At 53.2% G+C, this 26,024-nt stretch overlaps 1 protein-coding gene across 1 annotated transcript in view; it reads right to left on the bottom strand.

Annotated features, from left to right (window-relative positions):
- kmt2ca (lysine (K)-specific methyltransferase 2Ca) overlaps positions 1-26,024 on the bottom strand; it is a 50,813-nt gene that overhangs the window by 3,573 nt on the left and 21,216 nt on the right. The window contains exons 22-69 of the mRNA XM_026179280.1: positions 25,844-26,008; positions 25,640-25,749; positions 25,480-25,539; positions 24,747-24,849; positions 24,580-24,671; positions 23,892-24,020; positions 23,689-23,799; positions 23,495-23,607; positions 23,033-23,207; positions 21,090-21,167; positions 20,963-20,998; positions 20,475-20,618; positions 20,355-20,387; positions 19,898-20,020; positions 17,781-18,098; positions 17,606-17,679; positions 17,010-17,216; positions 14,108-15,484; positions 13,772-14,032; positions 13,293-13,678; positions 13,038-13,213; positions 12,538-12,954; positions 12,070-12,422; positions 11,868-11,979; positions 11,351-11,758; positions 11,144-11,255; positions 10,988-11,054; positions 10,840-10,903; positions 9,991-10,223; positions 9,423-9,842; positions 9,010-9,117; positions 4,831-5,739; positions 4,459-4,719; positions 4,177-4,377; positions 3,938-4,099; positions 3,714-3,849; positions 3,448-3,571; positions 3,185-3,360; positions 2,993-3,105; positions 2,775-2,912; positions 2,451-2,684; positions 2,277-2,375; positions 1,810-2,022; positions 1,602-1,729; positions 1,206-1,401; positions 912-1,121; positions 453-832; positions 21-133 (exon numbers count right to left, since the gene is read on the bottom strand). Coding sequence (XP_026035065.1) covers positions 21-133; positions 453-832; positions 912-1,121; positions 1,206-1,401; positions 1,602-1,729; positions 1,810-2,022; positions 2,277-2,375; positions 2,451-2,684; positions 2,775-2,912; positions 2,993-3,105; positions 3,185-3,360; positions 3,448-3,571; positions 3,714-3,849; positions 3,938-4,099; positions 4,177-4,377; positions 4,459-4,719; positions 4,831-5,739; positions 9,010-9,117; positions 9,423-9,842; positions 9,991-10,223; positions 10,840-10,903; positions 10,988-11,054; positions 11,144-11,255; positions 11,351-11,758; positions 11,868-11,979; positions 12,070-12,422; positions 12,538-12,954; positions 13,038-13,213; positions 13,293-13,678; positions 13,772-14,032; positions 14,108-15,484; positions 17,010-17,216; positions 17,606-17,679; positions 17,781-18,098; positions 19,898-20,020; positions 20,355-20,387; positions 20,475-20,618; positions 20,963-20,998; positions 21,090-21,167; positions 23,033-23,207; positions 23,495-23,607; positions 23,689-23,799; positions 23,892-24,020; positions 24,580-24,671; positions 24,747-24,849; positions 25,480-25,539; positions 25,640-25,749; positions 25,844-26,008 — 10,358 coding nt within the window. The remainder of the gene's footprint in view (positions 1-20; positions 134-452; positions 833-911; positions 1,122-1,205; positions 1,402-1,601; positions 1,730-1,809; positions 2,023-2,276; positions 2,376-2,450; positions 2,685-2,774; positions 2,913-2,992; positions 3,106-3,184; positions 3,361-3,447; positions 3,572-3,713; positions 3,850-3,937; positions 4,100-4,176; positions 4,378-4,458; positions 4,720-4,830; positions 5,740-9,009; positions 9,118-9,422; positions 9,843-9,990; positions 10,224-10,839; positions 10,904-10,987; positions 11,055-11,143; positions 11,256-11,350; positions 11,759-11,867; positions 11,980-12,069; positions 12,423-12,537; positions 12,955-13,037; positions 13,214-13,292; positions 13,679-13,771; positions 14,033-14,107; positions 15,485-17,009; positions 17,217-17,605; positions 17,680-17,780; positions 18,099-19,897; positions 20,021-20,354; positions 20,388-20,474; positions 20,619-20,962; positions 20,999-21,089; positions 21,168-23,032; positions 23,208-23,494; positions 23,608-23,688; positions 23,800-23,891; positions 24,021-24,579; positions 24,672-24,746; positions 24,850-25,479; positions 25,540-25,639; positions 25,750-25,843; positions 26,009-26,024) is intronic.

Genomic DNA, 26,024 nt, shown 5'->3' with positions numbered 1-26,024 from the left:
GACACACAGGTGATGGTTACCTTTGGGCGTGGGTCCGGTCAGAATGAGGTCATCGTGTCCTTTCTCCACCACCTTAACCTTGAACAGCGGCTGCCCCTCCTCCTCCTCGATGTAGCACATGTACTTACAGCGTCTGCGGAGCACGAGCAGAGAGCCATCAGACCGACCAATCACTGCTGACGTCTACCTGTGATCAGACCAATCACTGCAGAGGGAGGTAAACACCCTCTCACACTGTGGTTGGTAATCCGACACCTCCATCACTACTCTGTGTCAGACCGTCTTCTTCCTGTTGCAACCTTTCACAGTAAGAGCTCCTAACATAAACATCTTCCTGCAGATCTAAACTTTGTCTTCCATCAGAGAAAAGTGGGCAGTGTGATGTAGCACAGCGGTGGGCGTGGCAACCGCACATTGATTCTGATTGATAATCTGCACGCTGCTGCTCTTACCTGTTGCTGTGGCGCATGCTCCAGTAGATACGGTTAGCATGGTAACCGACGGGGAAGATGGCCGTCTCGTTGTGGAAGGTTCTCATCTGCTGTGGGAGGAGCCTGCCGATGGCACGGAACAGCAGGCTGCCGACCCTGAAGGTGTGCTGCCGCTCACCACGCTGCACCACGGCTGCGATCTGGCGCGCCTCGTCCCGCTGCACGAACACTCGGCGGAACACCGCGAAGCATCGCAGCTCTGAGTCGTACGGGTCAGAGGCCGTCACAGCCGCCGGGTCAGGGGCAGAGCTGGGAGTGGAGGAGGGTGAGCTGCCGCAGGACCTGTCCCCGGTGAGAGGAACCATCCTGGGTTTATGGAGGTGGCAGAGCATGGTCTTATCCTGGAGAAGAGAGGAGGTGCAGGGTGAGGAGGAGTGCCCGGTGGGCGTGAGCTCAGGTGTAACTCGGCCTTGCGCTTACCTTGAAGAAGGTGCACTGGGCCTGCGAGGCGCAGGTGAAGTGGTAGGTGTTGGTGCAGCGGAGGCGGTTGCAGCCGCTCGTGGCGCCGGTCTGCTGGCAGTGAGCGCAGCGCAGCGTTAGTCCTCGCCTCAAAGCCAGCTCCACGTTGATGAGCGCACCCGCCTGAGTCTCGTACACCTCGCTGGACCACAGGGCGCAGTTAAGGTGCACCTGGGACACAAACACATGGACGACAGGTGAATGGGCCGCACCGCGCCGCCACCGGAGACTCAGAGCAGAGAGCGGCGCACTCACCCACAGATCCAAGTCCAGGTTCAGGAGCCTGGCCGGTCCGTCTGTCTGGCCATCGCCCTGCTGGTGACAGAAGCAGCACCTGCGCTGGTCTCTGGGTAATGGTTCTGGACGAAGACACGCCCCCAGGTTCTTCAACAGCTCATCCACTTCATCCTGTGTTGGCAAGGCAACCGCCTCATTAGAGATGCAAGTACCCCTGCGTGAAAAAGAGAAAGATTACTGATGACAGAACATCCAGGTCTGATAACGCGCAGCTGAGGGCGTCGTGGTGCCACGTGCACTTGCACAGGCTGTTATCCTCAAACACAGTGGTCATTGCTGGAGCAGAGGCTCCGCCCCTTCCCCCACAGGTGCCAAAAACTAGTAGGTGAGGTTCAAATGAGGTCCCTAACATACCTGCTCAGTGTGATGTTAACACTCCAGCGTCGCCAGCGGGAACTCTTCATCCTCTTTCCATGGCACGATGACAGCGAGTCCTCCTCACCTGGGACTGCCCGGGGGCGGGGCTTCAACTTTACCTTCACCTGTAAGCCGGTCAAATAGTCAGTCTTCAAATCAATGACCTGACTCAGTACAATGTTAGTTCACAGGTAACCACGCCCACCTTGAGGCTGTCCATGCGAGGCCTGGTCTCCATGGTGATGGCAGAGGCAGATGGGAAGAAGAGAGGTGGGGTGGAGGAGGATGTCGGGGGAGGCGAGGAGGGAGCACGGGGGAGGGCGTGGACGGCAATGGAGGACATGTTGCTGGTGTACTGGTGCTGCACCCTGGTGGGAGGGGGGCACTCGGAGCCGGAGAGCAGGACAGGGACTGCAGACTGACAGCGGGACAGGTGTTAAAGCGGTGCATTGTGGGAAATCTACCTGAACTCCTGACCCCAGACTAAACTGCACCAGGGGAACAACCAACCAAGGAGAAGAAAACAACAAAACACACACCCACCCCCCACAGCAGCCAATCGTAACAGCTACCACTATGATTGTAACTAAACCATTGTCTGTGCCTAATCTCAGCGCCAAACACATCAGCCAAATGAAGGCTGGGACACCTGCGGTGTGGGCGGGGCCTCACCTTGGTGCCTGCAGACCTGCTCTGGAGGTCGTTGGTGTAGAGGGTGGAGCAGTTGGGACTGCAGAAGAGCAAGCTGGAGCCGGGTCCGGACTGACCCTCCTGTAACACACACACAGAGGGTGACTTCCTGTCCACTGTGAGGTCACTCTGACCGTCTCCTCTGAGGCGTCTAACCTGTTTGAGCTCCCTGACAATGCGGACTCCGTTTCCCAGCAACACCTTGCAGTAGCTGCAGCACTGAGGCCTGGTGGTGGCAGCGCCGCCCTGCTGGCTGAAGTCCATTCTGACACCTGTAGACACGGATAGATATGAACAGACGCACAGGTGTGTGCGTGCGTGAGTGTGCGAGTGTGTGTGCAGACCTGTGTTTCCTGTAGCGGCCGCTCTCTGTTTTGTGGCGGATGAACCCTGTGAACACATCAAACAGCTGTCAGTCACCTGGAGAGACGCTCAGCGCCGACAGCGATGAAACAATGCTGCGGGGTGCAGCGATCTCACCTGCATCAGCGGCACCTGCACGCTCGCCAGCAGGGCCAGAGAGCTCTGCTCGGGACCGGACGCTCGGCTCAGCTGGTAGTTCACAGGGACGGGGACCCGCAGCAGCTCCGCCACCGCCGCCATCACTCCTGGAACGTTCTGGAAACAGAGGGTCACAGCAATGACGACCAGGGGGAGGGGCTACTGATACATCAACATTAATAGCAAGAGATGTTTACCTGGGCTGCAGTGGGGTTCAGGGTTATTGCTATGGTAACCAGGTCTGTGTTCGAGCAGGAAGGAAGTCCCTGATGGTTGGTCTCAGTCTTCACTTCCTGTTTGACTGCAGAGCCTGCACACAGGTGAGCAACAGGTGAGCATCAGTCAGAACAGACAGGCGGCATTTTCCAGTCACGCTGTGGCTGACTCACCTTTCCCCCAAGCACAGGGGATCATGGGTAGTGTAGGCGACGGGCAGGGTGAGGGAGGCTCCAGCTTGATGAAGGACAGGTCGGGGTACCGGCTGATCTCTATGTCCGCCACGCTCTCCGGGGACGACGATGGAACGTAGCTGTCGGGGTCATCTTGCTCTGACGAGTCCTGGACCCTGAGGATGAGAAATCACAAAGAAAAGTCAGCACGACTCAAGACGACGACGAGGCATTTGGCTTCACATCTGAGGGGCGGGGCTAACCTGAGCTCCTCCTGGTTGTTGTGGGGTGGGGTTGGGAGGGAGGCAGGCACATCCACTGTCCTGGAGGGATGGTTTAAATTGAGAAGCTCCTCCCCTTTCAGCTTCAGAGCAGACACACCTTTCACTGAGGTAGAAACAGGAGGAAGAGATCAGCTGTTGCTCTCGTGCAGCTGTCAGGTGTCCACATACTTACGGCCACACTGTCACAGCTGCACAGGCTAACCTGTGCCTGTCAGACAAAGAAGAGGGTCAAATAAGCCTCTCACCATCCTGCTCGCCGACCTCCTTCCTGGTCAGCTCCTCTGTCGTGGCGAAACCGTTCACCAGTTTCTGCCTGGCAACAGGAGGCGGCGTCGGTGGCAGGGAGGCCGGAGGAGTGGGGGGGTTACTGAGGTTGTTCTGCTGGAGGAGCAGACAGGAAGTGATGTAAAATTAAACAGCAGTACCACACCATTACTAAAGTATTACCTCAGTACCCATGCAGCGGTACCTTGTATATGAGCTGGGAGTAGTAGTCGGTGACTCCATCCAGGCAGGCGTTGCCGAAGGAGCCGCTCAGCCTGGAGTCTCGGCCCAGAGAGGAACTGCCGTATGGGGGGAACAGACTGAGATCCACCCCCAGGACCGGCTCCATGAGGGGCAGCACTGCCAGCTGTTGATGGAGGGGAGAGGTTTAAACTTTCAGACATCTGCTTCCTGCTCAGTAAACAGGAGGAGGCGGGGCTCTACCTGTCTGAGGTGTGTCACCACTGGGTCAGAGGAGGAAGAGGTGGAGCAGGATTGGAGTAGCTTCTCCTCCTCCTCCTTCTTCTTCCTTTTGTACTTGGGAGGAGCTCGGTCTTTGTCGGGCCGGGCGGGTCTCTTGCAGCGTTGCGTCTTCTTCCTGCCGAAGGCGTCCAGCAGCTCTGAGGCAGGACCGTCCCTCACCACCTGGAGGTGGAGCACATGATCAGCTTTTTTAACTAAAAGGTCACATGACATTCCATTTGTCTGCCCTGGCCACCTCCTCACCATGTTGCCATGGGAACCAGGTGCATCTTCCTCTTCAGATCGACAGCCGTCGCTGGACAGCTGTCGCCGGGCGATAGGCGGAGCTTGGGTGATGGGCGATGGCGTGTTGGCAGGGGAGGTCTTGTCCCTTAGCAGGTGTCTGAGCAGCTCCTTACCTGCATCGCCTGCCTGATGAGGAGACGTGGGGGAGAACGGCTCTGCCCGGCCCTCCTCCATCTTCACCACCCTGGCTCCACAGGCTGCGGCCTCCTCGCGCTCCTCCTGCAGAGAGACCCAGGAAAGTGACACACAATACCATAGTTCATCCACTATCACAGCATCACTACAGTACCACTGCAGCACAAGTGGGATGAAGTGTGAAAACAAGCGCACCTTGACCTTCAGCAGAGCTGCAGACAGGGGCCCTCTCTGGCACTCTGAGCCCAGCCCGGAGGCTCTCTGCTGGGCTGCAGAGATGATGGACAGCTGCCTCTCCAGCTCTGATGATGGGGCCAGACCAGAGAGGGAGGAGCTCTGAGGGAAAGACAGCTCTGATTGGTCCATGCTGCCAAAGGTGGGTGTGGAGCACGCAGTGTCAGAGACAGCAGGGGTGGGAGGGGCAGTGAGGTCATCCGATTGCGAGGACAGTGGCGTCCTGGCCCCCCCTCCTCCTGTGGCTTCCTCCCCGTCCTTCTTCCTACTCCTCTTCTTATTCGGTTTATTGTCCGGGATGATGTCAGAATACAGCTGGATGAGGGAGGCGGGGCCACCAGAGGAGGAGCAGGGGAAGGAAGTGGCCAGAGGAGTGGAGGGAGAGGAAGAGGAGGAGTCGTGTCCGAATAGATGTCCCTGCCCTGCCGGATGGGAGGAGGGCATTCCTGCTGCTCCTATCCCAGCTGGGTGTGCCTGCCCTGGGGCTGAGGGTCCTGTGAGGCCAGGCAGCCTCGGCCTGGTCTGGAGGCTGGAAGGAGCCACGTTCATGGGGGGTTCACCTGTTGGAACAGGGGGCGCTCCAGGGAGTAGAGGCCTCGCCATGAGGGCTTGGCGGAGGCCCGCCTGCAGGGGAAAGGTCACTGCCATCTGGCTGTGGTGCTGAGGTCGAGGTCTGGAGGTCTGGAGGAAGTCCTGGGGCAGCTCGGAGCTGAAAAAGGGCATCTGAGACAAACCGTCCCCTCCAGGGGCAGGACCCGCTGTCGGTCCCACCTGAGGACCCGACGGAGTTGCGGCAGGAGGCACGGAGGCCCCCAAGAGGCTCTGCTGCTCCAGCTCCAGTCTCTGCTGCAGGACGCGGTGACGCTCCACCTGGAAGCACATCAACAGGATTCATGAGCAGGAGGAGGCTGCAGACACCTCTGACCTTTAACCCCTGACAACCATGCTTTATTCATACACACAACAATTACATACTCATGTGGTCTAATCTGTTCTCGTGGATGTAACCAGGCCTCCAGACTCCTTCTTACCGTAACCCACATTTCTAACATTGACACCTCTGCTGGAGCTCCTTGCTCCCTCCTTGTCTACCATTCAACCATCTTCAAGTTTGACTCTCCTCCAAGGATCGGATGTACCAATAAGGATTCAATCTGTCTGTCAGCTCCACCCTCTTCCCACTGTCCTCGTTAAAAGCCGTCAGACCTCATTGGCCCCCATTATCATCACTATTACTCGTTCCTTCATCATTGAAACCTGCCTCCTTTACTCCCATTCTTAAAAAGCCTGGTACAAATAAATTCATTTAGATATCCGATCTCCTTATTGTTTCTTAAACTCTTGAGAAAACTGTCTCCTCTCGGCTTCACACACGTCTCAGTAACAACAATAATCTCTATGAACAACTCCAGTCTGCTTTCCATCCACTTCACAGGGAACGACTATTCAAAACGACCAACGTCCTGATGGCAGCTGACTCCAGTTTCCTCGCCATCCTCCTCCTTCTTGAGCTGAGCCGTTGATTTCCCACACCATCCTCTGGAAAGACTGCCCTCCCTGCCTGGTTCACCTCACATCTCTCATATTCAATTTAAAGCTCACTCTTCAAGTTCATTTCCTGTTTCTGCCGGTGTTCCCCAGGGTTCAGTGTTGGGGCCTCTGTTATTCGTCACTGAAGTGCTTCCACATAAATATTAGCTTTCACTGCTACACAGCTGACACTCAGCTGTATGTTCCTTCCAAACCCAGTCTCACCCTTCCACCCATACCCTCTCTCCCTGCCTCAGTGAGGTTAAATCATGGCTCTCCTCCAGTGTCTCACACTCAGCAGTAATACAGGGAGTGCAGAATTATTAGGCAAATGAGTATTTTGTCCACATCATCCTCTTCATGCATGTTGTCTTACTCCAAGCTGTATAGGCTCGAAAGCCTACTACCAATTAAGCATATTAGGTGATGTGCATCTCTGTAATGAGAAGGGGTGTGGTCTAATGACATCAACACCCTATATCAGGTGTGCATTATTATTAGGCAACGTCCTTTCCTTTGGCAAAATGGGTCAAAAGAAGGACTTGAGAGGCTCAGAAAAGTCAAAAATAGTGAGATATCTTGCAGAGGGATGCAGCAGTCTCAAAATTGCAAAGCTTCTGAAGCGTGATCATCGAACAATCAAGCGTTTCATTCAAAATAGTCAACAGGGTCGCAAGAAGCGTGTGGAAAAACCAAGGCGCAAAATAACTGCCCATGAACTGAGAAAAGTCAAGCGTGCAGCTGCCAAGATGCCACTTGCCACCAGTTTGGCCATATTTCAGAGCTGCAACATCACTGGAGTGCCCAAAAGCACAAGGTGTGCAATACTCAGAGACATGGCCAAGGTAAGAAAGGCTGAAAGACGACCACCACTGAACAAGACACACAAGCTGAAACGTCAAGACTGGGCCAAGAAATATCTCAAGACTGGTTTTTCTAAGGTTTTATGGACTGATGAAATGAGAGTGAGTCTTGATGGGCCAGATGGATGGGCCCGTGGCTGGATTGGTAAAGGGCAGAGAGCTCCAGTCCCACTCAGACGCCAGCAAGGTGGAGGTGGAGTACTGGTTTGGGCTGGTATCATCAAAGATGAGCTTGTGGGGCCTTTTCGGGTTGAGGATGGAGTCAAGCTCAACTCCCAGTCCTACTGCCAGTTTCTGGAAGACACCTTCTTCAAGCAGTGGTACAGGAAGAAGTCTGCATCCTTCAAGAAAAACATGATTTTCATGCAGGACAATGCTCCATCACACGCGTCCAAGTACTCCACAGCGTGGCTGGCAGGAAAGGGTATAAAAGAAGAGAAACTAATGACATGGCCTCCTTGTTCACCTGATCTGAACCCCATTGAGAACCTGTGGTCCATCATCAAATGTGAGATTTACAAGGAGGGAAAACAGTACACCTCTCTGAACAGTGTCTGGGAGGCTGTGGTTGCTGCTGCACGCAATGTTGATGGTGAACAGATCAAAACACTGACAGGATCCATGGATGGCAGGCTTTTGAGTGTCCTTGCAAAGAAAGGTGGCTATATTGGTCGCTGATTTGTTTTTGTTTTGTTTTTGAATGTCAGAAATGTATATTTGTGAATTTGGAGATGTTATATTGGTGTCACTGGTAAAAATAAATCATTGAAATGGGTATATATTTGTTTTTTGTTAAGTTGCCTAATAATTCTGCACAGTAATAGTCACCTGCACACACAGATATCCCCCTAAAATAGCTAAAACTAAAAACAAACTAAAAACTACTTCCAAAAACATTCAGCTTTGATATTAATGAGTTTTTTGGGTTCATTGAGAACATGGTTGTTGTTCAATAATAAAATTATTCCTCAAAGATACAACTTGCCTAATAATTCTGCACTTCCTGTAAAACTGAAGCTTGTCAGCACAGGTTACAGGTTTTCCATTAATACTGACAACACCTCCACCCCCCCTCAGGGTAACAGTCTGGGTGTCCTCCTCGACAGCACTTCCTCCTTTCCTCGCCCCACATGCTGCTCCTATCCTCGTCACTTCTCAGATACTGTAATTCTGATTTCTCGCGATCATAACTCGCACAGCCTCCAGAGAGCGCATCACCCTCTTCTTCATCAGCTGCACTGACTGTAGATGCTCGAGTCTCCTTCACTTGACGTGTATCCACAACCTGGTCCCTCCCTACTTGTGTGATTTACTCCACATTTACTCCCTCTCATTCACCGATGTCTTCACCTCATTGTTCCCGTCTCACCACTAAGAGGAACAGAGCTTTCAGCTGCTCTGCTCCCCGACTTTGGGATTCACCTCCTCCTGAACTCAGTGATACTGGCTCTCTTCCCTTATTAGAGTCTAAACCCATCTGCTTAAACTGGTTTACTCTCTTTAACACCGACTCCAGTCTAATGCTCTGAGTGTGTTTGAGGAAACACACTGCGCTCCGTCTCACTCCTCTTTACATTTAACTCTTCCTGGTTCCTAACCAGGGCGTGCTCCAGCTGTGAGAGCATGAACGTCTTCATGTTGTGGGTAAACAGAAACTTGAGGAGTCAGAGGGGACGCGCTCTATGAGGAGGAGCTCTGCTGACTGAGGCCCAGCTTGCTCTGCTCCTCCTCCTCCGTGATGTTTTACCTCCTGCATGAGCTGAACTCGCTGCCTCTCCTGCTGCTCCCTCAGCCTCTCCCTCCTCTCCCTCTCCTGGAAACCCTCGCTGAACGGGTTGTTGTCGTCAAACTTGACCTGTGGAGGAGGCGGAGTCAGAGGGGTTAGCCAGCGCCCAGGAGCAGCCTAAGCTCACATGAAGCAGTGTTACTGCAGGGTCCCCCCCTCATTGGCTTTTCTAATACAGATGTTCAGAGATACATAAAAGTTGGACTGACAAATCCAGATGTGGACCGGCATTAGACTGAACTTCCTGTGGGGTCTCCTGTGCTGATGGAGGTATGAGGGCTCAAACATATGGAGATAATCCCCCCCTCCCCATCTGATTTATGATGCGAGCCTGGTTCTGGATCACAGTGGGGTGCAGCAGCCATGTTTGTTACCTGAGGGGCAGGGCCAGCTCCATCCACTGTGGCTCCATTGGGACCTCCGGTGGGGCCTCGGGAGGCGGCAGTAAAGCCTGCCGTCTGAGCTGCGAGGCCTGGCACTATAGCAGAGGGCGCCTGGGTGTGTGGGGGTACTTGCGGGCTGTTGGGTAGGGCGGCGGGGAGTTGAGGGGGTTGATGAGGCGGCATCCTCTGCCCCATCACCCCTGGAGCCCCACCCCCTGGAGTCCAACCAGGAGGCACATTTGGGAGACGGGCCGGTGCGGGGCCGCCCGGGTGGGGTTGCAGGGGCACGATGGGCTGTGAGAGCAGCTTCTGAGGGAGTGGGGGTGCCGGTTGCTGCTGCAGACCCCTCTGAGGATGTTTGGTCCGGTAGTCCTCGATGAGCTCGGCGTGGTCCTTCTGCTGCTTCCGGATCTGGACACAGAGAAGAAGCACTCACTGTGGATACACCGGCCCCTGAAAACGGTCCTTTACAGGTTTCACTGGCTGCCCCCGGCCGGCCTCTACCTTCAGTTCAGTCTGATAATCTGGATTTATTCTGCACTGGGATCAGCTCCATTACCTGCTCTAGCTGCTTCTGGACCACTCCCTGCTGCTCGCTGATGTAGCGTAGCTGGGCGGCGTCCTCCTCTGCGAAGACACGGCCCGCCTTCTTGGCCGTTCTCTGTTTGGCTGACAGAGCCTTCTTGGTCTTGCGGTGAGCAGCGATCTTATCCTCCAGGAGGCGCTGCTGCATCTGCAGGAGCTGCTGCGTCTCTCCGAGCCAGTCCTCGTACTGCGGCCGCTTGGGCTCATCTGGGAAAAGAAGGAGTCAGAATTCAGTGATGAGGAGAAGAAGGAATCTGACTTCGCTCATATGTGGCTGAGAAGAAACAGCAGCATGCGATCAAAGAGAAACTTTGAGCGCATGCTGCTGTTTCTGCTGTCTGCACAGGCTCCAGGAAGAACTGAACTTTAAACGTTTACACGCAGGCGTAAACTGATCAGAGCTCATCAATGAGCTCCTGGTCTTTCTCCTCTGTGCCTGATCCTCTTCATCGTGTTGGTTGTGTTTGAATTGGAGATTAGAAAGTGTGGATATGAAGGTTATTATAGGTCATTTAAACTGAATTAGCACATTTCTACTCTGAGCACTCAAAGCACTTTATACAACTTGCCTCATTCATCGATCCTACAAGCACACGTTTCTAACGTTCAAGAACAACTCGGGGTTAGACACTGCTCTCTCTACTGAGCTGCAGCCACCCAGGTAAAACACACAGTCACTCCAGTCATTTTTAATGCAACAAACCGAAACCAGTGGGTCTCTGTCAGATTCTGTGACCGTATAAAGCTCTCCCCGGGCTTTGTGTTAGAACCACTGCTCTGAATGTACCTGTTCAAGCTGCTCTGATTGGTTTCTGATACTCACTGCTGAACCCGGGGCCAAAGCTCGGGGGGTTGGGTTGCACCAGCTGAGGGGTCACCGTCCCCTCCTGACACAGAGAAAGACCGCAGACATGTTAGAGAAATGCTCTGTCCTGTGTGGTCAGTTACTGTGTCCGAGTCCTTCAACATACCTGTAATACCAGGTGTGGAGGCTGAGGGGGGACCTCGGGACCTGGGGCTGCTGGAGGCTGCTGGAACCTGACGCGCACACAGACAAAGACTTCAAATGAAGTTGAGAGAGGGAACGTTCACAGAGAACACTGAGGTCAGAGGTCAGAAGGTCATACCTGTTGATGACCACGGGATTCAGGCCCAGGTTTCCCTGAGACATCACTTTGTTTATGCCTTTCAAAGCCACCATCTTTGCCTTCATGATGGGGTCTGTAATGGAATCAAAGTCTGCAGGACAAAACAAGAACACGAGTTCAGCAGGGGCTTCATGAGAAAGACAGTCCAATGGTGCTTCAGGGGGAGTTTCAGGATTCTGGACTTACCCACACCAAGGAACGCAGAGTCTGTGGTGGAGCGCTGTCTGATCAGGGCCTGCATCTGTTTCTGTTGCTGCTGCTCCTGCCGCTCTTGGTCCAGGAGGTCCTGCAAAAGAAGCGGCTGCTCCTCCAGAAGCAGAGGCCTTTGTTTGTTCTGGTTCTGGACCTGGGTCTGAGCAAAGGTACCCTGGGTCTGGCTCTGCGTGGAGGTCCCCATATGTGGAGGTTCGGTCTGAGTGGTAAGGAGGAGGTGAGGAGGCTGGAGAGGCAGTGGGTGAGGCGGGCCTTGGGGGGCCTGAGGAGGCAGACTGGTGTGAGGAGACACTGAGACAGCCTGAGGGTGGGGGGTGAGTTGAGGCGAGGATGAGGGGGGCCCAAAAGGCCTCTGCTGCTGCTGGAAGACAGGCTGTTGTCCTGGGAGAGGAAGAGCAATCAGAAACAGTTCTTCCATTTCAAATCTGCTGATTAGACCAACGATTGGTCGATAACACGAGGGGGGCAGGTCAGGCTTGTGTTTGTTTACCTGTGGTCACAGGGGGCTGAACTCTGGATACCATGCCCATGGATGGCACCTGCTCCTGGGGCTTGATGGATGACAAAGCCCCTGAAACAGAACCGGAGTCCTCCAGCTTCTCCTGGAGGCAGTGGTGGGTTATTTATTATGTTCTCTTTATTGAACTAATTATTGATTAATATTTATTATTGATAAATTGAAAATGTCCCACCTTGATGTGATGGACAGAGGAAACCTCAAGTCCTAGAGCTCCCGGGGGTTTGCTGGTGGCGAGGACCCCAGGTCGAGCTGCCCCCGTCTTGCTGTCGTCCCTCACTTCCTGTTTGATCTGTCCGACCAGGTGGGAGCTGCTGTCGGTCTTTCTAGAACCACAAACTCCATCCTTCCTCTCTCCGCTCTCCTTCTCCTCCGCTGGCTCGCCCAGATCCAGCTCCTCGTTGAACATGTCCTTCTTGTCCTCCAGGTTGAGCTCAGGGTCGGCATAGGCGATCAGGTCAAACTTCCCCGACAGCAGGAAGTCATCGAGGTGGAGGTCATTGGGACCCAGGTCCAGGTCTTCTTTACCTGAAACAGAGTTAGAGGACGAGTCAGTCAAGGTGAGGAAGGATCGATAACTTGCTTCAGAACAGGTGTAATTTCTGGATTTAGCCAAGGTGAACCCAGACTCGATCGCTCATACCATCTTCAGGGTCGAGGTTCAGGTTCAGGTCAACCAGATCCTTCACTTCTACATCCTCCAGGTCCTTCACAGCCGAGTCCTCCCCTTCCAGGTGCTCCTCGATTCCATCGGCTCCCGAGAGTGCCGGCTCGCCGGTCTGAGTCAGAGCCGCCGTGTGGCCAAGGTGCTGCTGCTGAGGATCCTGCTGGTTCAGCTGCTCCACGGCGCCTGCCATCATCATCTGCTGAGCCATCAGCGTCTCACCCATCCTGGCCCCAGGACCAGGTCTGATGGCAGGTGGGTGGGGGTCTGAAGGAAGAGAGAAGGGCAGCCTCAGGCGGTTCTCTGGAGCGCGATGCCGAAGCTCAATGTAGGGCTGTCCCATGATGCTGTGCTGCTGGATGGGGAGAGAGCGAGGGAGGAAGGGCTGGGGGACACCTGAGGGGAAAGAGACTTTTTTATCAATCAAGTTCATTTTCAACATTTTTGACTGATCGGCCAGTCAGAGGAGCTGTGCTGACCTTGCATCATGTGCGGGTGAGCGTTTGGAGTCCCGTGGGGACGGATGGCGGTGAAGTCCCCGGGCACTGGCCTCCTCATCTGAACACGAACCTCCACAGCACCGAGCCCAGAGGCAGGCGTTGATCCTAGGGGTGCACGCAGGAAAGTGTCATGGAGGCCAGCTGGAGCTCCAAACCTGTAGAGGGCAGCGAGTGTAAGTCACAAACACACAAAAAACCATCAGATCTCAACCAGGACTCTTCTGCTCCTCTCACCTCGATCCTGGTCCTTGGACACCCAGCTCTCTGGGGAGACTCTGTCTGGGGAAAGAAGCCTCGGTGGGCGCAAAACCCCTCTGCTGTTCTCCTGGGAACCCTCCAGGGAACCTCAGGGCTGGAGCCCCGGCAGGCCGTATCGTGCCAGGATACGGGGGCGGAGGGCGCCCAAATGGGTCTGTCTGGACAGGGGAAGCGGTGGAGGTGGAGCTGGAGGAGTCGTCCTGCGACCAGTTGTGAAGAGGTGTGCCAGAACCAGGGGAGGATCCTGTCGGAGCAGCCGGGGGTGCAGCAAGTCCAGGAGCCGGTTCCTGCAGACCCTTCTCCTGACGTAACGTGCTCTTCTGCTGCTGCTGTCTCAGGATGAGCTCCCGAAGCCGTTGACGCTGCAGAGAAAACAGGAGGACAGATGAACTCGCTAAACACACGAGAACCAGCAACACTCGACCAGACAAACGTGGACTCACAACACCTCTCACCTGTCTCAGCTTCTCCCCTGAGTCACCAAGCTGAGGCAGCACGCTCATCGACCCGTCTAAAGCAGACATTTCAGTGGTTGCCGTCTTGTCGGTTTGCGATCGGCCTGGTGTCATGTGACCCTGCTCAAACGGATCGTGACCCGGAGTGTGACTGGCTAAAGCAGAGAAGCTCTCTTCTGATATCTCAGGGTGCTTTGGGGTGTGGCTGCTGGGGGTTCTGGGAAATGAGTCCTGTTGTTGTCTTCCTGGTGACTGCTGTAACTGACCAGAGAAAAGATGAGTAGAAGAAGACGCTACTCTGTGTCAGAGAATAGAGGCCGTGGGCTGTGGTGTTACCTGGTGGGGCGTTGGGGTGAAGGTCCCTGGGTCTCCTGGAGCCAGAGGGGATGAAGCGGAAGCTGCAGGCTGAGGAGCTAAGCTCTCGACTGGGGTTTGGCTGAATGGCTCGTGGGTCTTCTGGGGTCGTGGTGTAGAGGGCTGCTGGGCGTAGGGATCCGGCGAGGGTCGCGGTGTACCTGTGGGCTGTGCGTAGGGGTCGCCGGCCCGCTGACTCCCTGGTGATCGGGGGAAGCGGTCGATGACAGCTGGATGGGGTGTGCCCGGGTTGGAGGCGTAGGGATCGAGGGTTGGGTGAGAGGGGGACGGACGGCGGCTCATGGATTGCTGGTTGTACTGGTCTGGTCTCAGCGCAGGCGGTGTGGTGAGGTATGTGGGGTCAGAGTGGGGACGCGGCGTGCCAGGGGTCTGAGGGTTGGTGTAGGGATCCGGAGACGGCCGGGAGGTCATAGGTGACTGCTGGGTGAAGGGGTCGGACATCTGCTGAGTGTAATCTGGTCTGGGCGTGCCGGGCGCTTGGGCGTAGGGACTACGGTGGGGGGAGCCTAGACCTGACAGTGGGCTGGAGGGGAAGGGAGGCTCCTGTGAAGGAGGGGGGGCAAAACTTGACAGGTCCTTCCTCCCTGCTCCTCCTCCACCACCAAATGCCTCTTGCTGAGGGGGCATGGGGGCCTTAAACACACCACCCTGGAGCAGTTGACGACTGCATGACTCGGGCGCAGGGACTCGCACGTTCGTCTTCTGGTAGGCTTCGGCCACTCGGATGCCGGCATGTCTGACTGAAGGGTCGGGGGTGGGGTTACCTGGTTGTGGCCCGAGGCTTCTGAAGATGTCAGGTGTTTTGGAGTCGGGGGATGGAGCAGGAGAGCCTACGACATCATGGGCTGGGGAGGTGCTAAGGGAGCTGTGATGCTGCTGCTGGGAGGCTGCGGGGCCTCCAGACTGGGAAGAGGAGGGCCGAGGAGTGCCTATAACCTTACTGTAGGGGTCCCAGGGTGAGGAAGGGCGGGAGGAGGGGGGAGAGAACATCTGGGGGGAAGATGCTGGCTGGTGGAGGGGAGAGGAGGAATGTGGGGATTGAGGGAGTGAGGAAAAGCCAGAAGGGGGCGGTGCTTGAGGCCGGAGGAAGATGTCGTCCGCTGGTCCAGAACTTCCCTGCAGGAGGTGCTGCCTGGGCTGACCCTCCCTGAGACCCGGGTGAGGGGAGGCGCTTCCTCCGGTGGGCACGGGGCTGAGGCTGCCAGATTCAGGCGACTGGGGGCCTGAGAGGCGCTGGCTGGCCAGAAGCTGCTGCTGCTGCCGCTGCTCATTCTTCACCTGCTCCAACTTCTGGGTGGCCTCCATCTTGGCGAGCTGCTTGCTCTTCTGACGCATTTGCTGAGAGAGAAAAACAGAAGGGACGGGCGAGGAGACAGGCGGACACAGAGCGACAGGCGTGAGGGCAACAGGTGGAGCTCAAACACGTCAACACAGAAACACTGAGGTCTGACAGACACAGCTACGCCGAACGACTGAGGTATGACACCAGGTGTTACAAAGGGGAAACCCTACAGAGACAAAGCTGTAAACATGTCTGACTAACATGGGAGTGTATGGGGACCGACTCACTGCTGCCTCTGCTGGACGTTTTTGAGGCTCCAGTTTGTTCTGACTTTCAGAATAAAATCCCAGGAGTCACGTCCCCATAACTCCTCCAACCCTTAAACGTGATTTTAACCATAAAGCCGAGTGAAAAAGAAGCTGTGCGTGGAAACAGACTTTAATAGAGTAAGTGTGGAGCAGGTCTGGACCTGAGCTCTCCTCCCTCACATGCATGGATGGAGGACACCGGACAGAATGTGTTTGTGTGGAGGTGCTGTAAGGAGGAGTCTGGAGAAGGCAGAGCAGAAGTTTCCGGAGCCATTCTCAGCACCCCTTCAGAATAAAAGCAGTCAGCTCGCAGGCAGACTTGGGCCGCGGCCTCCAGCTCTGGGCCAGCACAGACTTGTGACGTTGTGTCAGATCAGAGCTAACCCCTCCTCTTCCTCCCTCCCTCCTTCAAATTTAAGCCGTCCTTTGGCCCAGAGAGGAGGACGAGGCTGAGGCCGGCTCCACGGCTCTGAAACCCTCGCTCAGCTCCGGGTCTTGAGCTCCGTCACTCTTTATTTAAACTGTTGAAGTTTGATGGCTCTGACTGACGCCCCATTGGCTCGCTTAAAGGCCGATTGACAAGTTCCCGACAGTTCGTGGAGCTCCAGAGTGAAGAGGTGAGGTCAGAGGGTTTCAGAGGCTCGTGGATCCAGGAAGTCTGCCTCCGACAGGTTGGCCTTGAGGTCTTACCGGAGCTGCTACGGATGCCTGGCAGGGACAATCTGTATCTGTTGGAGATTTTTTGCTTTGGGGGGGGATTTCCTGCCTCTTCTTATCGGCTTCCCCTCTGTCTTTAACCCCTCCCTTTTCAATGACATCAGAGACGTTAGTGTGAGGGAGGGCGGCTCAGCGGGCATGCACATCACAGCATCATCTTTATCACAAATACACCCCACGGCATGCTGCCTTCTGGTTACCATGGTTACTACTGAGAGCTGGAAACCAGCGCCAGCCTTTGAGTGAGTACGGATTGTTTCTATGGCGATTTAGTCTGCGCGACGGTCTCGAGGTTGAAGCGGTGGCGTGCAGCCTGCTGACTTGTTGTGCAGAAACATTTGCGTGACTAATTTTAAAGAGCACCCTCACAGTGTGTCTACAACCAGCAGGCAGCGCTCTGTGTCCCATCATGCATTGCGCTGCTGTTTGCATCACTAAAGTGTGTTTCTGGTAAATCAGGTGTTTTCTGACTAGAGTCTGGTTGTTGGTTTCTCGCTCTGCTGCTACGTCACCATAACGGACACCTGGACGTGTGGCGCTCTCGGGCTCTGCTCACCTGTCTGAACTTCCACTCCTGCTCCTGCTCCGACTCCTTGGGCCTCAGCGGGTCCTTGAACGGCATCTCTATCTCCATGGAAACAGTGTCAAAGGGTCCCAGCGGCGCAGACAGCTGCTGCTGTGAGGGCGGGTGGCGTTTGAGCGGGTCATTGGACAGCTGCACTTTGTTGATGCGTTGAGCCGCTCGATTGTCCCGAGCTTTTTGCTGCAGAGGGAAAACAGCACGTGGTCAGAGATGGCGAGGACGCTAAACGAACGCCATCATGGTTGATGAGCAGGCACGTGGCTCAAAGTTCCTAATCTTTACAGCACTGGGATCAGATCCACTGTAATCAGTGTCCACACTGTTACAGAACAAGGACACTGTGGCAGTGTGGACACTGATCGCACCTGATCGTCCTTGAAGGGTCCGGAGCTGGAAGATGACCCTGCTGCTTCAAATGGACACCTTTGATCAACACTCTGGAAACCACTCAAAAGGACACAAGGGCCTGTTGACAGGACGAAGGTCCTATGAACAGGCTCCTATACGCTTTTATAACGTTTCCTCAGCTCTCAGAGTCCTCCACACAGTGAGGAGGAGGAGGAACTCACCACGTAGGGGGCTCTGTCCTGAGCGCTGGCCTTTCTCCACAGCTTGGTGATCTGCTTCACTCTGGTGGGCCAGTCTGATACAGGAAACAGCTGTTAGCTCTGTCAACACACTGAACACAGTGTGTGTGTGTGTGTGTGTGTGTGTGTGTGTGTGTGTGTGTGTGTGTGTGTGTACCTGGGTACTGCTGCTTAAGCTGGGGGAAGTTGGTGTTGCAGTAGAGCACCGGAGCGACGGTGGCCATCTCTCCCAGACTCTCCTCCTTCTCCCACTTCAGCGTGCTCCTCTGAGCCGTTGACAGCGCATCCTGCTCGCCCTCACCAGCTGGAGCCTGCTGATTGGCTGGAACTAATGCAGAGGTGGGGCCCTGGATGGGGGCGGGGTTTTCGGTAGGGAGGACCCTAAAGCTGACTGGACCCTGGACACCGGGCATCATAGGAGGAGCAGCTGGTGAGAGGCCGTTCATCAGTGGGAGGCGAGGAAACGGCACGGCACCTGAAAGGTGATCATAGGTGATTGGAAGGTTCAAAGAGAGCTCAGTCGAACCCTCAAACTGTTTTTAGGTTCATACTTATCAACAAAAACGATGGCGAGACAGCTGCAGGTCGAAGAAATGTTTGGGAAAAATGGTGGACGGTCGAAGCAAAGCGGCGTCATGAGTTTGTATCTCACTCAAACATCGAGCAGACAAATGTCAGCATAACGAGGAAACTGAAACAGTTAAATTCAGCTAACCTTTGGTTACATGACGTTAGTGACATAGCCACGTAACACGGCTCTCATGTTTGTAGTTTTTATTATTCTGAAATATCACCAACGCCTTCAGACAGAGGTCACTGTGTACCTGTGCGTGTCTGTGTGCGTGTCTGTACTAGAGATGGCACGATACCACTTTTTTATGTCCGATACCGATATCATAAATTTGGATATCTGCCGATACCGATATGAATCCGATATAGTGTTTTTTAATCAACAAAACTGTTTTTTAAATATCTTGCTGCATTTTGTATAAGTTCATACTCAAGTTTAAAACAACAACTACACTAAAGCTATTCTGTTATACCTGTATGCAAAAAAAATATTTCATAGTTCAGCAATACTGATCAATCTAATAAACTTAGACCTATACCATCCTCCCTATTCTGGTATTTTAAAGAGTACTTAGCATAAATATTAAGCAACCTAACTAATAGGGTTCCAACTCCCAGCAACAACAAAAATAAATAAATAAAAAATAGGGAACCACTCCTCACGCTCCACCTCATGATGCTTAATCGACGTAATCAACCTTAATTTGATGCAGTGTGAAAAAAAATGCACAGAAATCAATAATTTTTCAAGAAATATTAAATAGATTCAACATCTTTCTTCAACAAAATTGCAGACTGCACAGATGGTACCTTCCCAAAGGAAAAAGTACTATAGCTTACTAGGGTATATATATTAGACTTAATAGTCACTATATACAGTAATTGACTTCTATTCATTTTACATCAAATTAAAACTTTGGGTGTCAGATAATTATTTATTAAAAGCTAGACATTTTAAATGAGAATAAGAAAGAAAAGTATGTCTTTGTGCCCCCTTTTCCCTGTTAATGCCCTATCGGCCCCCCTGGCTAAACTTTGCTAGATCCGCCCCTGCACAGTTACCAGCGTCAGCTACGTAGAAAAAGATCCTCGAGTAGAAAGTAATATTAAATAAATTCTAACAACAGCTGATCAAGCTTAAACGTGCTGCTGCTGTTCAGCCGCTGGTTTCCTCTTTCTGGTGCAAAGTGGGCCAAAAACAAACTAGAGACACAGACTCGCGACAGAAAAGCCGATCAGCTGATCATTAAGCAGTTTCATGATTGAAGTAGCAGCAGGAGAGGCAGTCGCTCCATATATCGCTTGTTAAGCTTAACGCAGGAATGCTTTACAAACATTCAGAGATGGACTTACACACTTGCTTTACTTCTCTCGGGATAACTTTGTCGGAGATGAAATGCCGGGTTGCTAGCGAAGCTCCACATGCTATCCAGACCACCGACAGGTCCCGCATGCCACAGCCGCTCTATCACGTGATGCATACTGCTCCGACGTGCTAACGTTCTGAGGTGAGTTACGGCGTGTTGCAAGTTTTGTGAGGTGCTTTCGTGATATTTAATGGATCGGATTACATTTTTTATTTTTCTCCGATATCCGATCCAGTAATTTAGGTCAGTATCGGACCGATACCGATACGTAATATCGGATCGGTCCATCTCTAGTCTGTACCTGTGTGCGTGTCTGTACCTGTGTGCGTGTCTGTACCTGTGTTGTGCATCTTGCTCCCAGCAGCCGCATGTGTGTGCTGACTCTGCTCTGATTGGCTGCTGCTGCTGTCTGGACTGAGGACAGCAGTGAACACCTCCTCCACGTCCTTTCCCTCCAGCTCTGCGCACACACACACACACACACCAGCATCGGTCAGCATGGATGACGTGACATGAGCTTTCAATGACAGCGTGATGGTGACGAGCACCGACTCATCAACGGGACTAACGAGGTCATGACAGCGTCACTTGTATCCATGTGATGCTGTCTGTGCAGAAGCAGCTGCTCAACATTTAATAACGAATACGTTTGAAGCCAAGTGCCAACTTCCCTTTTCAGTCGCTCTGCTGTCAGCTGACCTGTCCCTGTTTCTGATTGGTCAATCATCTTAGTTAGATTAATAAACCCTTGGCTGACGTATGGCGCTGACGCCCACACAGGTGCTCGGTCTTACCTGGGATCTTGTAGAGCTTGCTAAGGATGGCACCTGAAACAGAAGAACACTCGTCAATCAGCTGCTCTAGAATCTGTGAGCACTTCCTGTTTCCTGCTTCTCAGACCCTCTTCAACTCACCATCAGTGACCATCTTATCAAGCTCAGGACTCAAGATGGCGTCCAGAGGCTCTTCCTGCATTGCCCTCTGGACACGCCCACTGCTTCCCATTGGCTCAGAAGTCAAAGAGGCATCATGCGCCACAGAGCTGATGTCCAGACCTGCTGAGAGAGGGGAAGGGGGTTAAATAAGAGAGACAGATGCATGGACAGACTGGAGGTCAGCAGGAAGCAGCAGAAGAAGAATGAGTCTGATCTCTGCAGGAGAAGAAGATGATTCAGGCCGTTATATCACAGGACAGGAGGAGGAGAACAAACAGGAGCAGAAGAGGAAGAAAAGTTTCAGAAGGCTCCAGGCTGTTGCCTCTGCTGGACGTCAGAGGAACTGCAGCCGTTTCATTTTGTAGTTTATTAAATTTATTTTGGCCGTCCAGAAACACAAAACTGAACCAAAGTGAGACGGAGGGGGAGGAGGAGGAGGAGGAGGTGGTCTTCCTGGGGAGTCTTACCAAATGGAGACGGGGAGCGCTCCACCTGGAACTGACCTGGAAACAAATACACACAGTTATGGTGTGAGCTCTTCTTCGTTGGTGTGGTCCCTGAGTGGGCAGAGGGTGAAGGGGCTGATGGGAGTACCTGTGTGTCCGGTGGCGAGGATGTGAGGGTCGGTGTTCAGGATGTCTGACAGATCCACGAGACCGCCATCCGACCCGGCTGGATGGTCACACACACACACACAAACACGATTCACTCACAATTCAGAAGCCCGAGTATATGGGCTCAAAATGTGGTCATAAATATTTTGTACTTGTAAATCAGTTTTGTATGTGTAAAAAAGATTTGTGTGTGGACTTAGCCCAAAAAACCCTGCAAGTTACAACTACGAATTTTGACCCTATTTTTCTTCCTTTAAGCTGATTGGTCAATGTCATGTCAATCACAAATGAAACAATCCAATCAGAGAACAGATGGGTTTGGCTGTCGGAGGGGCGCTTTTTTGAACTGCAGGTCCTTGAAGGGTAATCTCTATATAAATATCCGATAGCAGCTAGGTCCCCTAACTTTCAGCAGCTGTTGAAAGGATAAAGTTGTGGTATATCAGTGGTTAGAAATACATTATTACTTTAGGATTAGTTTAACACAAAGTCAGGGCTGACCCGGGACCATTGCTGTGAGTCACAGTGCGCAGCATAAAAGTCCTTTCACATCGGACGCAGGATGTGCTGCTAATGCTAACTGCTAACTAAAAGCAAAGGATCCAGAATTTGTTGCTGGCTGCTGGGCTCTGTGGGTTTTTGCAGCAGCTCTACCTGTACTAGATGCACCTGCTCCTTGTCTTTTCTATCTCTGACTTTATGTGAACTACAAGAGTTTCTGGGGTTTTTTTTGCTGGTTCTTCAAATGTTCAATAAAAACATGTATGCTAATTCATAACGAAGAAAGCTTTGTAATGAAGACTGTCATTTCCAGACTCAGCAGTCCATCTGCATCTAAAGGTCAAAGGTCACTCTTTGAGGATGCCAATGTTCACATTTTGGACAGAGAGGTTTGAAAGAGGAGTGAAAGAAGCATCTATGTCCACTGTGAGCGACCATCTTTGAACAGAGGCGGGGTTTACGACACCAACTCTCTGCCATCTATAATCCAGTTTTGAGATCCCTTCCCAGACGCCTTAACGCCCACTCACATCCTGGGCCATCTGACCTCAGGAATTCGCATGATAAGGTGGGGCCAGGTTTCACAATGAACTCACCCGAAACTCTGGCTGATTGGGACCCACGCCCAGTTTCCCACCTTGGCTCAGGCGATTAGAGGATCATCAGGGGGTCCTTTTGTCCCTCTGTGGGGGGAAACTCCCACTAGGTTTATATCTGGGACTCTCCACCATTTGACCTTAGAACTGAAGAAGCTTCTCGGATGAGAGGTGAAACGTCTTCAGGTAACTTAAAGAAGTCCAGACGCTTTTCTTTGCAAGCTCCTTTGACTACGATGACCTGGATGACTGAGAACCTTCACAGACATGTCATTTACAAAACACTGCCCGCCCCCACCCCGCGTCCGCAGCGCTGTTGAAAAGGCTGTGGAAGTCCCTGTATTAAACACGTAGATCTGTGACACAAAAATCACCAAACTCGGACGACCACAGACTGTTTTCCTTCGTGGTGATGAAGGAAAACGCTGGGTTGGCATGTAAAAGGGCATTTATTCCCTTCAAAGACCTGCAGTTCAAAAAAAGCGCCCCTCCGACAGCCAAACCCATCTGTTCTCTGATTGGATCGTTACATTTGTGATTGACATGGAATTGACCAATCAGCTTAAAGGAAGAAAAATGGGGTCAAAATTCGTAGTTGTAACTTGCAGGGTTTTTTGGGCTAAGTCCACACACAAATCTTTTTACACATACAAATCCTGATTTACAAGTACAAAATATTTATGACCACATTTTGAGCCCCTACGAGTAAAGGTCATGACACTTTCTGTCCGTCAACAGGAAGTGGCATCATCCTCTACCAAGCTCCTCAGCCAATGATGAGTGAGGATGAAATGCTGATAAAAACGTAAACAAAGCAGTAACTCACGCAGCGCTGCCACCTTCGTGCTGGCGCCAGAGAGGGGAGGGGCCTGAAATCCAGGAGTTGGGCCTTTCAGGTTACTTGTTGCTGGTCTTGGTTGGCTACTGGCTGCTGCTTCTGGCCCCGCCCCCCTGTCCACCTGTCGGCTTCGATCGAGAAGATCTCGACCAAAAAATGCCTCCTGGAGAGAGGAGGAATCAGCCAATCAGAGTGCAGGGATTCTCATTGTGTGTGTGTGTGTGTGTCAGTGAGAGAGCGAGTGTGTGTGTGTGTGAGCGAGAGAGAGAGAGAGAGAGAGAGAGAGAGCGAGTGTGTGAGAGAGAGAGAGAGAGAGAGAGAGAGAGAGCGAGTGGGTGAGAGAGAGAGAGTGAGAGAGAGAGCGAGTGAGAGAGAGAGCGAGTGAGAGAGAGAGAGAGAGAGAGTGAGAGAGCGAGCGAGCGAGCGTGTGAGTGAGTGAGCGAGCGTTACCTGCAGGTAAGAGGGAAAGGTCTCCTCCAGCTTCGTTTTCTTCTTCCTGTACCTCTTCTTCGACTTCTCTGATGTCTGGTCAGTGATCGTGGGTGCCATTTCCATGGCAACGTCTGCAATCAAAACACAGAGTTTGTTTGTGACATCAGCAGTGGGTGAAAGGTGGGCGTGTCCACAGGCGAGAGGCGTCTCACCTTCATCCCGGCCCGGCAGCATCTCCGTCGAATCCTTCCTGCACAGCTTGATGCGGTTTGGACCCACCCCTGCCTTGGCGCCACGCTGACGCACCATGAAGCCGCCGATACCTGAGACACATACAAACACAGACTGGTTGGCATGGAGACATGTCCGCACAGAACCCTGCTCTGACCTATCCCAGGCCCCGCCCCCTCTTCACCTGGCCTGTAGGGTTTCCGTTTCCTCTTCTTGTTGCCGTCAGCGACATCGGGCTCCTTGGTGACGTCATCGTCTTGGACGTGATCTCGTTCGGGGCTGGAGTCAGATTTCATCTCGCAGTCGAGCGGAGCTGCAGTGAACACATAGTTAGCATTGTTTTCAGCCCGTTTAAATAGAGTTCATGATGGCGGTGCTAACGCTGAAATGATGTCATATTCACAACCACGGCGAGCACGTTTATTCACGAGGTCACAGAATACGACGACTCCGCCCACAATCCTAAATCTAAACAAACAAGGTAACCTTGGTTACATATGCAGACTCTGAAGAGCGTCAGTACACCTGCTGACAGGAAGCTTTAGCATCATGTGACTTTAAACCACCCAACCAATAACACAGTCTATTAACAATGAGCACAGGAAGTCAGACAGAATCACATTCAAAATAAGAGCCTCTGCAAAGACTGAATGACCTCCTTTGATCTGATGCTGTAAAGTCAGAGAAGAAACATGAACCTGAAGGCAGCTCAGCTGGGTCAAAGGTCAGCAGTCCAGCGAACTCGGCGTGACCTCGAGCACAACACGAACTTGCTCGTGGCTAAAACACACTTCAGCCTGCAGAATGAAGCCATGCAGGTCACACGTTCAGGTGAGAAACTCCACACCTGAGCAAGCGTAACGGTGACTGACCTCTGCCATGGTCCAGCTCGGCGTCCACTGGGGTCTGCAGGACGGACACGCTGTTCTGGTTGATGATCCTCAGCTTCAGTTTGGGTTTACACCTGCAGACAGGAAGCAGAGCGTCATGCCCGCCCACATCGACCTGACGGCGCAGCACGAGAGGGCGGCGGCCTTACCTGCGCCACCTGCGCGGCGACGTCAGAGGTTCGACCAGAGACTGCAGGTGAGACAGGCCCGACTCGGTCAGGCAGACCCCGTCCTGAGCGTACGTCTTTGAGTCTGCAAACAGACACGATTTTCTCTTCATCAAACAGCTTTGCTTGGATCAAAGCGCTCAGACGGAAACGTTCTCCAGGAGCACAAACGACCGCCGTCCGACCGCTTTGATCAGAAAACACCAAACTTTCATGACCTCCTCACGTTGTTTGCCCATCCCAGGACCCCCAGTGTGATCCACTTCACTCATGTGTGATGAGCTGCATTTTAAGCTGCTTCAGTTTGTTTCAAATGGGAGAAAAATCAATGCTTTGGATGTTTGGAGACATGAAACAAACCAAAAACTGACATCATCACATCAGGTTCCCTCAGAGCTGAGACACTATGAAAGGTTCATACGTGAGCTTTACTGCCATCCATAGGGCCAGACTCGACCCTAGGAGGGCTGCTTCTAGCCCCCAAGCCGTATGTTTGACACAAGAAGAAAGCTCCCACGAGGGAGGCTGTTTGGATCGCCCCCTAGTGTCTACAGAGTGAATATCTGCACAGACAGGAGACCATCAGACGCGACCCTGGATCCACCTCAGTGGTTGTTTCTTATCAGAGGACAATCTGAGCCTCCAGTGGAGGCGTGGGGGGGCTTGGATTAGGACCACGGGCCGTTGCTTGACTACCACAGAGTGGGGCACTGACCGGGTTCCCTGATCCTGGAGACGATCTGAGCCATGAAGGGCGCCAACAACTCCGTCCTCCCTGAAACAGACACACACGTCAGCCTCAAGCTTCACAACAAGTGTGTGTGTGTGTGTGTGTGTGTGTGTGTGTGTGTGTGTGTGTGTGTGTGTGTGTTCACCGTAGGGGCTGCGTCCGTGCGTCCTGCACAGCGAACAGTCAAATCCTTCGTCAGCAGCGGCCTCCACGTCCTCCTCAGTGGTCAGACCCTGACACGTAGCGTGGACCCACCTGCGTGCGCACACACACACACACACATTAGCCGATGGTGACCCCGGGCCTGACCGACGAACCCGCCGAGACCCCACACCTGAGCGGGTGTTACCTGTCGCACTGCTGGCACTGCAGGATGAGGTCGTCCTGCAGGTACGCTCGCTGGCAGACGGGACAGTGGCTTAGGCTGCAGCACGGCCCGCACAGGCTGTAGTTACTCTGCCACTCGCAGCGCAGCCCGGGGGAGGCGGAGCCACACTGCACACACCACACACACCTGAGGAGAGAGCAAC

Source organism: Astatotilapia calliptera, chromosome 9 (genome assembly GCF_900246225.1).
Source record: "Astatotilapia calliptera chromosome 9, fAstCal1.2, whole genome shotgun sequence".
NCBI classification, from domain to species: Eukaryota; Metazoa; Chordata; class Actinopteri; order Cichliformes; family Cichlidae; genus Astatotilapia; species Astatotilapia calliptera.
The sequence above is the reverse complement of the archived record's forward strand: the minus strand, read 5'-3'. Positions and strand labels throughout refer to the sequence as shown.